Consider the following 14,825-nt stretch of genomic DNA (forward strand, 5'->3'; position numbering starts at 1 on the left):
GGCGTAGCGAATGTTACGGTGAATCGTAGGGATGATGTTTGATAAGAAATTATCGAGTTTGAGCCTATTATCGAATCCTCTTATCGAACCGATTCCTTATCGATTCTCTTATCGAGTCCAGATAGGTTGTTGTATATGGAAAAAAACAGACAATATTTGGTTTAACAAAAGCTCACTTTTATTATGTAAGAAAACAATTTAATCTAATAAATAAATAAATATTGACTGCTACCCTTCTAAAAAAATAAAATTAAAAAAATAAATATTGACTGTTGTTACCCAAAGTATATTAAGTGGGATTTTTCAAAAAAACAAATATATACAGTAACACAAAAACAACCTGTCTCTGTGATCACTATAGGTGTATAAATAATAATATAGTGTTAAATAAAATCAGTCCCTTGGGCACAAAACTGAAAATAATACAGCTCTCCAAAAAGTGCAATTCTGCTGCTATTTGACATAACTGTTTGTTATGATGCTTTGACATTTTTGCACTTTATTTCTTTATTGAAAGAAAATTCTATGAATAGAAAGGTTATTTGCAAATGTGGTTACAATGCTAAAAAATGAAAAGTTAAAGCTAAAAAAAGAAATACACTTTATTGAGTTAACATTATTTCTTTATAGGGGGAAAGATGTTATGAGCTAGGGAATATAACAACTACACTACCCAGCATGCAACGGGAGTGACGAGCATGCGGGGTAGCCCCGAAAAGTGTTGTTGCATATTGTCACCCGGCAGCTAAGAATGAGGTTATGAGCACGCTGTGAAAGTAAACGTCAAGAACTCAGCCAACACGCCTCGTCTGCATTATTTATAATTAGACAGACAACACATATACAGTGTGATTTTGTTTTGTTTACAAGTAAAGAAAAACAAAAGTTAAAAAAGGGAGATGGCATATATGTATGTGCTGCGGTTGCTTTAAGAACGTTGCGACAGCTGCCGTAAAGGAGGTGCGTTGCTAGCCTGGTTGCTATGTTTCAGGTTGTGAGTGTTCATTTGTTTGTACCCTGCTCAAATTTCTCAGTAAAGTTATTCATTGGATTATACCTTTTTGTTTTGAACTTTATTACACCTTGGAGCGCTTTTTCCCGTCCATTTTTTTCCTGCTTTCGCTATCTGCGCCTAATGACTGAGCTACGTGACGCCATTTCTTGGTGATGTCCCACGGAGCATTTCTGGTCGGGACGGGATTCGTTCCGAGGGATTCGGATAAAGAACCAACTCTTTTTCTTTACTATAGTGGTCTCGATAACAGGTACCGGTTCTCAAAAAGGGATTCGAGTCCGAGGACTCGGTTCATTTCTTATCAAATAACCGGGAAAACCGGTTTCGAGTATCATCCCTAGTAGGAGCCAACCAAAACATCCGGTGTTACTTGCTAGCATTAACTAGATATGGACATAACTTTGTTTTTTCAAGCATGGAAAGGAAGAAAGTGAGTGTGAAGAAAAAAAGTGGATGCTATTCATTGAATTAAAGAAATAATCAAAAACATGACAGAGCGTGTAGCTAGCTAACTTGGTGAAGCAGTTGGAGTGCAACACTGCTAGTCTGTGCCATACTGGAGCAGAATGAGTCAATATCGACAGCTAAGGATGTTAAAATAATAAACGGTGGACATTTATCCAAGAAAATATGTAGAAGCTGCGAATGGTGTGTATTTTACCATGAATTGATTTACGTGGACCCCGACTTAAACAAGTTGAAAAACTTATTCGGGTGTTACCATTTAGTGGTCAATTGTACGGAATATGTACTGTACTGTGCAATCTACTAATAAAAGTTTCAATCAATCAATCAAAAAATGACGATGAAGCAGCTGGAAAGACGTACCTAGAAGTCCACTCTCCAAGGTAAATGCTGTACATTATTATTGCATTACTTCACAAAACTACTGTACTTGTTTGTACTACATTCTATCATATTGTTTTTATACAATATTTATTTTCTAAAAGTTAGTTTTTCTTTGTCAAAGGCATGTCACATGTTAAAACTGTGCTGTTTTGGGGGGTGAATGATTGATTAAACAGATTGGAATTAATTTCAGTGGGAGACGATTTGAGATACAAGTGTTTTTAATTAAGAGCTCAGCCATAGGACCAACTGAGCTCTTAAGTTGAGGCACTGCTGTACTCGTATTTTCCGCACAGTGCTTGGGTTTTCCTCCATGACACTGCTGTGTATTGGACGGGACGAACCGGCGTATAGGTGGCTACTTCTTCTTTTGCTGGTTTTCTGGAACCCTTCATGTTTTGTAACACCTGATTGCCTGTCAAGTAACTACACTTTAAGTCAGGGGTGTCAAACGTACGGCCGAACAGGTTTTATCCGGCCCGCGGGATGAGTTTGCTAAGTATAAAAATGAGCCGACATTTTTGAATGAAAGAAACTGCTGTTCTAAATGTGTCCACTGGATGTCGCCATAGCAATTCGTTGTGTCCTTGTAGATTTTGCTACATATGTAAAAATATAAACCACATGATGTTAGTGCGCCAGTCAAGGAAAATAAGCAAACTACATAAATAACATCCTGTAATTTGATTTTGGTATTTTTTTTTTTTATCTTGATAGATTAAAAATTAACACCAATGAGTTGACTGATGAACATTATCACATAATTTATTCAGAAAGTATAAATAACGACAAATAAAGATAGAATACTATTAATGTATGTGTATATGTAAGATAGAATACTATTAATGTATGTGTATATGTAAGTGTAAAAAAACCCCAACAACATTATGATTTGTACATTTTCAGAATGTGCTTGTTCTATTTTTAAACAAAGAAAACAATCTGAAGTTGTCTTTATTTTTAAGTTATTGTGCCGTGATTTTTACCAGTCCGGCCCACTTGGGAGTAGATTTTTCTCCATGTGGCCCACGATCTAAAATGAGTTTGACACCCCTGCTTTAAGGGGATAGTGGACAGTATTACTAAACAGGGGAGAATACTCAAAATAACCAGCATGGAGGTTTTATGTCAGTTAGAAGCTCCAAATGTCAGTTTAGATTAGCCCTACTTTTTGGCTATTTTGTGAGCTTGTGTATGTCAATGATTGGTTTAGCTCAGAGTTTGTTTATAATTGAAGGGAAGAGTTGCCTACTTCAAATGCCATCAATAAAAATGTTATAATTAATCATTAATAGTAGATACTTTGCTTACTTTAGTCTTTCCTCATGTCTTGTCTACTTGTCAAAGAAAGTGAACGCGCTTCAGGCCATGAGAAAAGAAAATCATTAACTCCTGTGGTCATCCTTGTGTCTCCAAGAACTTATGAAGCATTTGTTGTTTTTTTGGTTGTAGAATGTCCCAACTGACGCCCTGTGGGAAATCATTCACTCTGCACTTGCCGCGCCAGCTGTCTCGCGAGGGCTCATTTTATCTCTCCAACTGGCCGCTCATGCGCTCTCCCCTCTTATGTCCTTTCCGCCGCCGCGCTAAATGACCGACTTTGTCTCATCCTGGAAGCGTGTCGTCAGCACTCCTTTAAAGACGTCGCTTCCTCGCGTGTGTTTATTTGACAGCTCCAAAATCACAGGGCCCGTTTGTTTTCCGTCGTCTCCGCCAACGCTTCACTCAGCACTCGTGCGGCCGCGGCGCTCTCTGGCTGGCCGCTTGTTTGACTGCACCTCCTCGGAGGATTTCGCCTTGTGGTTTATTTAACTTAATTACTATGCCAGGAGAGGAGATGAGTGACACCTCACTTGACGGCAGTCTTTTTGCCTATTCTTCCTGCCTTGATGGGAGCAGTCATCCCATGAAAGCCGTCAAAACACCTGTGGGTCCTGAGACCTGACGTACGCAATCAACAACAGATTTGTCAACAGATGCACACGCACAAAACCAGGTGTCTAATTATAAGAGCCGACACATTTTTGTAGGGAGGGCGTTGAGTCCTATCACATAAAAACAAAGAGCTGGTCCCCTTACTCGTCACTCGTGCACTTAATACAGATACAGGCTGACATTTCTTTCCACTAGCTGTCAGGCCTTAAAGTGAGGAGGATCACACAAGGGAACCGCATTCTTCACACAGATGGCTGGAAGAAGGATGACATTCCCCCCTTCGTCATGCCTGCAGCCTGGCCTCAGCGCAGGATGACACGATGGCACCCAGGAGACTCGGATCAGGTGAGTCCTGGCAGATTTATTCGCCGCATAAGTCACCAATAGCTGCACGCTTGCCGACTTTCCGGGCTTTTGGTTGCCCAGGAAACGTCTCTTGCGTAGGCCTCGTCTGGTCACTATCAGCAATAAAGTTGGGACGGTTCGCAAAATCCACGGTTCGGAGTGTACTACAATTTTGTGACACATTTTTCAGTTTGGTTCACGTTGTTGTTAATAACACCCCAGAGAATACCATATGTCCCGATAATCCAGGGGTGTCAAACGGATCAGGCCTGCGAACAGGTTTTATCCGGCCCGCGGGATGAGTTTGATAAGTATAAAAATTAACCTGAAATGTTTTAATGAAAGAAACTATTGTTCTAAATGTGTCCACTGGATGTCGCAACATCAATTCTTTGTATCTTTGTAGATGATGCTACAAATTTACAAAATAAAGCACATGATGTTAGCGCATCAGTCGAGGAAAATGAGCAAACTACATAAATAGCGTACTGTAATTTGATTTTGGTATACATTTTTTTATCTTGGTAGATTGAAAATGAACACCAATGAGTTGACTGATGAACATTATCACATAATTTATTCAGAAAATATGAATAACGACAAATAAAGATAGAATACTATTAACCGCAACATGTAAGTGTAATAAAAACAACAACATTATGATTTGTACATTTTCAGAATGTGCTTGTTCTATTTTTAAACAAAAAAAACAATCGGAAGTTGTCTTTATTTTTAAGTTATTGTGCCAGGATTTTACCAGTTCGGCCCACTTGGGAGTAGATTTTTCTCCATGTGGCCCCTGATCTAAAATGAGTTTGACACCCCTGCAATAATCCATCATTACCATTTATCAGATGTGGTTATTACAAAAATATCTTATGAAAACAAAAGTTAAAAATGTCTCCCAAAGCTCTGACCCTTGAATTAAATGTAAAAACATTCATATATTTTGTTACAATACATCATTGTTATCCAGTATTTCAAGTCAAATCACAATAATGTAACACAATATGCAGCAATAACTGCTGTAAGTTTAAATGCTTTTAAGTAAAAGTAAGCACACACAAGGAAGCATGAGTTATAATTATTATAATAAGTATAGTATTTGAATCTGTCATGCTATCATTCACTTAGCAATTAAGATGTTTAAGACGCTTTAATCTAGGAGTGCAACGATTAATCGATCAATTTGTAGGCCTAAAATCTATAACGGGAAAATATATTGCAGCCTCTTGCAATAAAGATATACATATCACAATATATTATGTGGCAAATAAATGACAATAGAAACATTACAAAACAGGTTAAAAAGGATCCTAGTTTATTATAATTTTCACTATTATTACTCTACCTAATAATTTACTGGTAATAGTTGGTTACTTTCTCTTCGAACATAGTTCTATTTGCACTTCCGTTAAAATCCAATAAGCACTCATTCTTCTGTTGTTTAAATACTTTACATTAGTTTTGGGCAAAACTACAAATTTGGGTATCAATCAAATACTAAGTACTGTAAATTCAGGACTATGCTTTGAACCCTCTGGCTTAAAAAACGATGTGGCTAATTTATGGATTTTTCTTCACTAACTGCCATAATGTTTTCCATCCATCCATCCATCCATTTTTTACCGCTTGTCCCTCTCTGGGTCGTGATAGAGCTGGAGCCCATCACAGCTGCACTCGGGCAGAAGGCAGGGTACACCCTAGACAAGTCGCAGGGCCAACACATATGGACAGACAACCATTCACACTCACATTCACACACTCGGGACAATTTAGTGTTTTGTGTTCAACAAAGAGTTTTCCGTAAACACAAGCACAGACACTGAAAAGGTGTGTTATTCTTTGTGCTATGGCGCCATCTTTTAGATGAGTTCGCTCACTGCAGGGGCTGTGGGGTGAACATCTAGAGTATTTTTCTTCTGTTTAGTGCTTTCAACCAGAAGTACAAGTGCCGTTCTGTCTTCTAGTTGTCCATAGCTTATCTACTCGTATGGATTATTCGGCACTACAAGCAACGTTTGTACGTTTTACAACATAACTAAAACTATTCATACTTACTAAACCACCCCATGTGTAATGTCTGTAGGAGTGTTTTCATACATATTTGTATGTACTATCGTAATATAAACAAGCAAACGTTGTAGGCATTAGCTAATATGCTAACACGTTTACGAGTGTCTGTGTTAGTATTATTACCTTACAATTGCATTCCCTTTGTATTGTTACTGTTTCAAAAAAATATTTCTGTGTAGATAACTCATTTCACAACATATATAATATATGGACACGTTTTTTTTCTTAGAACATTTGGTGGGTGCGGCTATTATACCGGTGTGCTCTTTAGTCTGAAAAATACGGTAGTTACAGGGTCAGTATTGGCCATTTCAATAATTAAACTTTTGATCACAAAAGCAATTCGACAATACAAATTAGTATTCAATTATTTCCTTTCATTACATAATAAGGTTAACAATAAACAAAAAAAAGTAAACAAAAGCAATAACAACTATTGGCACTTTTTTCCTGACTTTGTAAACAATAACAAAAATGTTTCCGATAATAAAAATTATTGATCTAATTACTTTAGTATTGACCACATATCGATACTATAGTTGGTATCGTTACTGTTGATATTTGTATCGCTCTGCCCACTTCTGTTAATGTTCAAGAGCTCGAGCTTAGTGGTTAGTTATGCTTTTTTGTATTCTCTGGTATGTAATGTAGCGTGTTTAGCTATTCCTTGTCCTCTAACCCTCCAGTGATAATGTACCTTGTAATAAACACAGTCTATTTGCTGCCACGGAGGCAAAGATTAGTGATTAGAAGCTGCACTGTTAAGAGACATTAGCCACTAGCTTGCTGGCGAGGACGCTACATTGCGTTGAGGATGCCTTAGTTTGCTTGTTGCTGTCAAATTTGCGGGACACATCTAGAATGTGTCATCAACATGCATTATCACGATATGATGATAGTATTAAAATGTCTATCTTAAGCCAAATATATATAATTTATATTGCATATCATCTATATCGCACAATCTTACAAATTTGATTAGAAAAAAGGTTTTATTCATATCATGTTGCTTCGATAAATCGTTTAATGAATGCAACTAATATAAATGTATACAATTCAGACCACATAGCGTGCCTGGAAGTTTAAATACACGGACCCGCTGCAATAGAGCGGTCGTGCAGCAACTATGTCCGGTGATCGATGTGGTGGCAAACAACGTAGAGCAGGGGTCTCAGACACGCGGCCAATTGCGGCCCGCGAGACGTTATTTTGCGGCCCGCACCTTAATATGAAAAGTTAATGTTAGTGCGGCCCGCAAGTTTTGTATGAATGGCGCTTGACAGCGTCATACTTGCCAACCCTCCCGATTTTTCCGGGAGACTCCCGAATTTCAGGGCAACCATTCTATCGAATGTCTGACGATTTTCACCCAAACAACAATATTAAGGGTGTGCCGTGATGGCACTGCCTTTAGCGCCCTCTACAACCTGTACAAACAGCGTGCCAGCCCAGTCACATGTTGAATTTGGCTTCTGTACTCACACGTAAGTGACTGCAAGACATACTTGGTCAACAGCCACACAGGTCACACTGAGGGTAGCCGTATAAAGAAGTTTAACACTGTTACACATATGCACCACACAGTGAACCCACACCAAACAAGAATGACAAACACATTTCGGGAGAACATCCGCACCGTAACACAACATAAACACAACAGAACAAATACCCAGAATCCCATGCAGCCCTAACTCTTCCGGGCTAGTATATACACACCAGCTACCACCAAAATTAATTTAAATTTTTAGTAACACACATGATGTCGTTGATGTGGATTTATATGGCAACCAAGAAATGTGTTGTCTATTTAAACACTTTTTCCCCAAAATGCACTGAGGCTATAAAACGTGTTTTATCTGAGTATTCGATGAATCGAACAAACTAATCGATAGTTTACTCGACTACTAAAATAATTGATAAGAGCAGCCCTACTATCCCTGGCATCGGTGGTTGCATCCTCAACAACAGCAGTCTGCTGGCTAGCATTAACATTAGCACCGTGTTTTTCTGTGCTTTCACTTGGGTTTTGGATCACAAGTAGTAACATTTGTAAAAAAAAAAAAACATATTAAAGTTAAAAGTTAACGTTAAAGTCCCAACGATAGTCACACAGACACAATGTGTGGTGAAATTATCCTCTGCATTTGACCCATCCCCATGTTCACCCCCTGGGAGGTGAGGGGAGCAGTGAGCAGCAGCGGTGGCCGCACTCGGGAATCATTTGGTGATTTAACCCCCAATTCCAACCCTTGATGAAGGGAGGCAATGGGTCCCATTTTTATAGTCTTTAGTATGACTCGGCCGGGGTTTGAACTCACGACCTTCCAGTCCCAGGGCGGACACTCTAACCACAAGGCCACTGAGCAGGTTTAATATAATATAAGAGAACTATTCGACTGTTTGGAGTAAGAGATGCGTGTTTGAGGTGGCCTCTTCGTGGTCTGAGTGAGTCCCAGAGGCAGGCAACCTGAGAAAAGTGCAGGGCAATCGGCTATAGTGCTGACGCCGCGACATGAAAGTGAGTGAAAAGTTTAGCTTTGGTTGGAGCGGTTGAGCATCTGTGTGGAGGTTCACGCGTCCCCGTAAACACGAACGAACGTTACTTCTCATGCTGACAGTATTTCACTAACTCAATACTTAATTTCCGCGTTTAATAATATTCCATTTATATTGTTCAATTCCGTCATTCCCTCTGCCATTGCGGAAATCATAGGGCTCTACGCTCCTAACTGATTGGTACCACGAATAAAAACAAAAAACATGTTCCAAACAACTCACAACAAATCCGAAATCACGGTTCTGATTTTTTTCATAAATCGGGTCATCCCTGATCAGCATCCTTTCCCTCACAGTGTCCCATAAAAATCACTTCAACTTGCCGACCGCCCACTTTGCACCACCAGACAATCTATAAAAGTTGTCGCTTCCTGCCCTGAAAAAGCACAAAGTGAGAGTCGAGGAAAAACTGCGATTAAGAGGAATAAATCGGCCCAAAATTACAACGTCGGTAGGATGAAACATGTCATATAGCAGCCCGCTAAATATAAGTTACAGCAAACAAGTCGGCCAAAGATAGAACATCAATTAGAGTGGCAACCATCACATTCACCCTGAACACTGCATTTCTAAAATAGAGCGAGGGAGTCAAGCACACAAGGGAACCTTCACCACAAAGTCCTGTTGTCTGAAGCAAATTGACAGCGATTGATCATAAATTTTCCAAAGGAAACGTTTTATGAGAGAGCAGCGGAACTAAAAAAAAAAAACACACTTCAGATCATGTTGTAGGGCGAGGACCGCAACAGCCTCCCTCCGAACCTCTCCAAAATATGCCGAAAATGTTATTATTCAGAGTGAGGTGGTAAAAGTTTGCTATTAGAAAGAGTCGGGTTTAGCGGCGGCAGGGAGGGGAGGAAGACGTGGTGCTCCGCAGACTCCCCTCAAAATAACACAGGACGGAATGACATGTTTGCAGAGTAAAATGTACACATTAAATATACCAAAAGAAAATAAAAGCATGTCATCAACACTCTGGCTTCGTTTTGGATCCACATGGTAAAAAAGGCTCCGAGTCAAAACTGCCCCCACCCCAGTTCCACCTTTTTGGGACAGAAGCCATTTAAACAGAGGCTCTACTTGGCTGTCCAGAACACTTAACAGGGCTGCACAGTACACGGGCGCAAGGGAACAGGGGCCAATGTATACATTTAACTCCGGGCAAGAATCCTTTTTCTCCTCATATGGAACCAATCTGGATATATGTTACATGAACGGCAAATTCTAAGCCCCGACAGAGGCAAAGTAACAGAGAACTTCACGTGTGATGCTTTGGAAGCAACTGAAATAGACAAAATTAGAAGCAGAAAAATTCAACATGAGGGATATAAAAGCAAGACTAGACAAGCTGACTTGGAGGTGAATAGAGAACGAGCTTACCCTTGTATGACAGCTTTAGTCTGGGTACATTGTGCTTGGGCTCTAGTCCTACTCCCAGCTGCACTGCCACGCACAGCAGCACTATAAAGCCAAACAGGTAATCCATGGTGCTGGAGTGCTGCCGGCGGGCCTCCAGACCAGGGGGGCACTCACACCCCAACCAGCGCTCCGACACAAGTATCTCCAAGGGGCGACCGGCCCAGAGATTCCCTCTACGGGAGTCCAGAAGGTGGATGATCCAGTTATGGATGAGTGTTGGGGAAGTAGGGTGCAGCTCACATGGCTCCCCGTGTGGAGGTCCTGAAGGCAGTCCCCCGTGGTGTATCAGTCCTCCCCTCAAGTGAGATCTCAGCAATAAAGTGCCAACTGCTCGGTGATGAAAAGAATGACTAAAATCAATTTGGTCCAGTAGGACTGTCTGATCTACTGGAGAATTGTAGGCTAGGTCTTCTGTCTGACACTACAGCGGGCTTCTAATCCTCATGTGGAGCTCCAACAGACTGCCGGAGAGAGAGAGAGAGAGAGAGAGAGAGAGAGAGAGAGAGAGAGAGAGAGAGAGAGAGAGAGAAAGAGAGAGGGAGAGAAAGAGAGAGAGAGGACTGGAAGAGAGGGGAGGCGAGCTGAGCGAGAGATAGGAGAGAGAGCCACGGGGGCGGGATAAGTTGACAGCGACCATGAAACACGGACATGAGTAGTGTTGTCTCATCCGCCTGCATATTCCTTTTTCTTTTGTTTTAATCACATGGGTGACATTTCTCTTTTCTGCCATTGAGTGAAATGAGATTTTTCATAAGGCCAAATATTTTATTTTCACGGATGCAAGGAAGGCTACAGAGAAGTTGATTAACAACATATATGGCAAACTTTTTGTCTGAACAAACTGGATTCTTTCAGTATTTACGACTACTTGACTAAAGTGTCATTGCAGTTTCTTTTACCATAATATCAAATAGGTTTATTTTTTTTTACCTTTGCCAGGTTATGTAATCGTTAGGGTTTGTTTGACTGTCTGTTAGTCTATTAGTTAGTTAGTTAGTTAGCAGCATAACTCAGTTATGGATTTTTATGAAACTTTCAGGAAATGGGATAAGGAACAACTGATTAGACTCTGAGGCTGATCCGGAAAATTTCAACTACGTTACGAGCCTGTACTTCTCCGTGTGTGTGTGTATGTATGCAAACGTCTCAAAAGACAAAGACAGTGGATGATGAAGAAGGTTTGCTGTGTTTCTTTCATTCCGCTATAGATAGATTATAAAGTTACGAGCACCTTTCAATTAAACTTTCAAGAAATGTTAGAAATGGAATAAAGAACAAGTGATTAGATTTTGGGGGTGATCTGGATCCTCATCTGAATTCAGGACTGTGGCTTGGTGGAAGTCCACGCTTACAGAGTGCTTTTCTAGTTTTCTATTTAGCACCACCAGAAAGTAACATAACTAATTTTAAGATACATTTCCTATAGAACAGGTCTATACTATACTTTTACTAGTTAAACACATTGTATTAATCTAATTTATACGATGACCTTTCTTTTCTGTCTCTACAACCACTGCTTTACATCAGTGGTTCTCAAACTTTTTATACCAAGTACCACCTCAGAAAAAACTTGGCTCTCTAAGTACCACTATAATGACCAAGAGTAAAACACAGTAGCATAGTATTCATTAAAACAAGGCAGAGTTTTTTTTTAACAAGTGTATTTAATATTTTTGGCCACTGTAACATTACACACAGTTTGAACAGTAACTCTGTGATTGATTATAGGAAAATAGAACACTTTGATTCAAAGTAATTCTTCGGCGTACCACTAAATAAAGCCTGAGTACCACTTGTGGTACACATACCACAGTTTGAGAATAAGTGCTCTACGTATTGCACACAACAGGAGAAGTGATCGCATACATCAAGGGGTGTCAAACTAATTTTAGCTCAGGGGCCGCGTTAAGGAAAATCTATTCCCACGTGGGCCGGACGGGTAAAATCATGGCATAATAACTTAAAAATATAACTACGACTACTTAAGATTGTTTTCTTTGTTTTGCTTCGGCCCAAAATAGAACAAGCACATTCTGAAAATGTACATATCACAAATAATACTCTTGACAAAACACAGTTAGTTGAACCTTCTCAGAATAAAAATGGTGCAGTTTCCAAAACACCATGAAGAACACAATGAACTTAGACTTCATGTCAGTGTATCTTCAAAGCAATCAAACTATAAGTCACAGCCCATTTAGGATTGAAGAAAAACAAAACAATGCATAAAAAAAACTATTCTGTGCATCAACTACCTCATTTGTCATTTCCACTTATTAATCCTGTACTAGCTCAACAAACCATGAAAACTGAGGTAGAAACTATTCAAGAGGGTTGAGTTACTCCCTGCCTTCGGGGAATCGCTGTGTATTGATAGAAAAATAAGAGCTGTGCAATGTGTGAACAATTTCAATAAACCAAAAATAAAAACTTAAAACTCTGACAGCATTGCAGTAATTCACACACTGTTCACTTTCTTTAAATTTGCACGGAAGACAATCATTTTCACAGAGCTATATCAATGTGCATTGTCTCATGCAGCATTTACCCCCGCTTTACCGTGTACCTCTTGCTTGGTATAGTTGCCTGCCCCGGTATAAACTATTTGCTTGCCTAACCAAATTGCTATCGTGACATCTAGTGGACACATTTAGAACAGCAGTTTCTTTCATTTAAAAATGCAACTAAATTTTACACTTAGCAAACTCATCTTGCTGGCCGGATTGAACCTGCTCGCGGGGCTGATTCGCATGTTTGACTTCTTTGGCATACATTATATAACATGTCTTAATTGGAGCGAACCGTGTTTTGACTCTGTGAATTAATCTTTCTATTGACCGCTTTTATAACATGTGATGGCTTTCACACTACAGGTATATACCTTTCTGAGAGCCAGCCTCCTCTATAGATTAAAAAAAAAGTCGCCTGCAGAGGATGCTGCTTCTTAGGAGGATACAACTGGCGAGGAGCAATTGCATTGCAGTCACTGTGCAGTATGTCTTAGATTCAATTGAGCCGGTGTTCATCAAAATGGCCTCTTGCTGTACCTACCTACCCCAAATGCTGTTAAACCTCAGGGGGAACACTTCATTGACTATTATATTATATTTTCTGCAATGTCATTATAAATTCAAATAGGTGGTCAACCTGTGTCGTCTTGTCTCTGGGAAAGTCATTCACATTAGCAACAGGGGGGCAGTGAAATTCTTCATCCCCCCCAAGTCACCTAACACCCGCAGTTCTACCCGCAGGTAGGCTGCGGTGTGCTGCTTCTTCCTTGGTGAGTGCTGGTGTTGAGGTGATAAAAGCTCTGATAAACACGGGTGCAGATGTCTCAACTGGCACACCTCAGGAAACTCAAAAGAAAACGAGAGACGGGCCGAGCCCCGTGCAGCAGGTTGCGCCTCTGATATAAGGTACCAGCACGGACGGCCACGTTGGAATCTACTGTTATTGTTGCAAAAAGTGTATCCAAGGGGTAATAATAAGTCCCACAGAAACAATTTTTCTGGCAAGATGAAGTTTAATAAGTGACCTTTGGGAAGTGTTTTGGTTGAGTCTGTCAAAGTCTTGCAGCGTTTTTCCTTCCTTTGTGCGTCGGTTTTCATCACCATATCTCATCACCCTTTTAGGCCAAAGAGCCTTTTTGGCTGTTTACCCAAAACAGCAAAATGTGGAGACAGACATGAAAGTGTCCTTTCCATCCGTCGAACTCTACCTCTACCAACCCAACCCCCCCATTTGTCTGCATCAGCCCGGCTAATGGCTGCCTGGCTACCTGCATCGATATGCTGCAACACGCCTTTGAGGGGTTGCCCTTTAGGCAGCGCAGCAACAACCGGGCCTATCCGCGACCCGTCTATTTGAGTCGAGGCCTGAGTAATGACGACTTAATAAATGGTGACACGCCGCTGGCGGAGGAACGGGATGCCTATTGATGAGAGGCTTCCAGAAGCTTTCAGCGCCTGCTGGTAAAAATAGGGGGGATACTAGACACCCTGTTTATGGGGATGCGCTGGAAAAAGGTGGTTCACTGGCCAACTTTGACCCTGATTTGATGTGAGAGTAAAAACATTTTATTCACGTTATTTCCAAAAATACCACCGCCCAGTGGTTGATCAGCATCCTGACTATTTTCCTAAAGAATCATAGATGTACCACCCTGTCCTTCCACCTTTAACCTACTCAGCTGGAAAACCATCTTTCTTCTTTCACACCCCTCATCCAGTTCAAAGTACTAACAGCGTCCACTTCCTTTCTGCCCCTTCCTGCTCACTTGGCACTTGCCAAACCTCCCATTCCAGGTTACAGTGGGTCACGCAGCAGCCTTTTACTCAGAAAATGACCGGGAAACCAGGATCAGGAAAAAGGTATGATGACCAGGAAGAACAGTGGCAAAAATCTGACGTTCTGTGTCAGGCGGTGTGGAAAAGATGTGAGTGATCGGATCCGACACAGGTATGCACACCAGGAAGTAGCCGGGGGTCCGATTACGACAAGTGAGGGGGCGGAATTTTGGAAAACAAAATGGGTGACTATTACTGACAAGGGAGGATGGAAGGGTCGGCAGATAATTGTGCAAGTCTGGACTTTTTCCCATCACACGTAGTAGGCTCTGAGGGGTGGGAGT

At 40.6% G+C, this 14,825-nt stretch overlaps 1 protein-coding gene across 3 annotated transcripts in view; it reads right to left on the bottom strand.

The window, feature by feature from the left end:
- Positions 1 to 14,825, bottom strand: part of sema3aa (sema domain, immunoglobulin domain (Ig), short basic domain, secreted, (semaphorin) 3Aa) — a 186,612-nt gene that overhangs the window by 57,105 nt on the left and 114,682 nt on the right. The window contains exon 1 of one of the 3 annotated variants that reach the window (XM_062064869.1): positions 10,157 to 10,641. The exons of the other annotated variants lie outside the window; for them this stretch is intronic. Coding sequence (XP_061920853.1) covers positions 10,157 to 10,262 — 106 coding nt within the window. The 5' untranslated portion in view covers positions 10,263 to 10,641. Of the gene's footprint in view, positions 1 to 10,156; positions 10,642 to 14,825 lie in introns of those variants that run through there. 3 annotated transcript variants of the gene reach the window in all.

Source organism: Entelurus aequoreus, linkage group LG12, assembly GCF_033978785.1.
Source record: "Entelurus aequoreus isolate RoL-2023_Sb linkage group LG12, RoL_Eaeq_v1.1, whole genome shotgun sequence".
Classification (NCBI taxonomy): Eukaryota; Metazoa; Chordata; class Actinopteri; order Syngnathiformes; family Syngnathidae; genus Entelurus; species Entelurus aequoreus.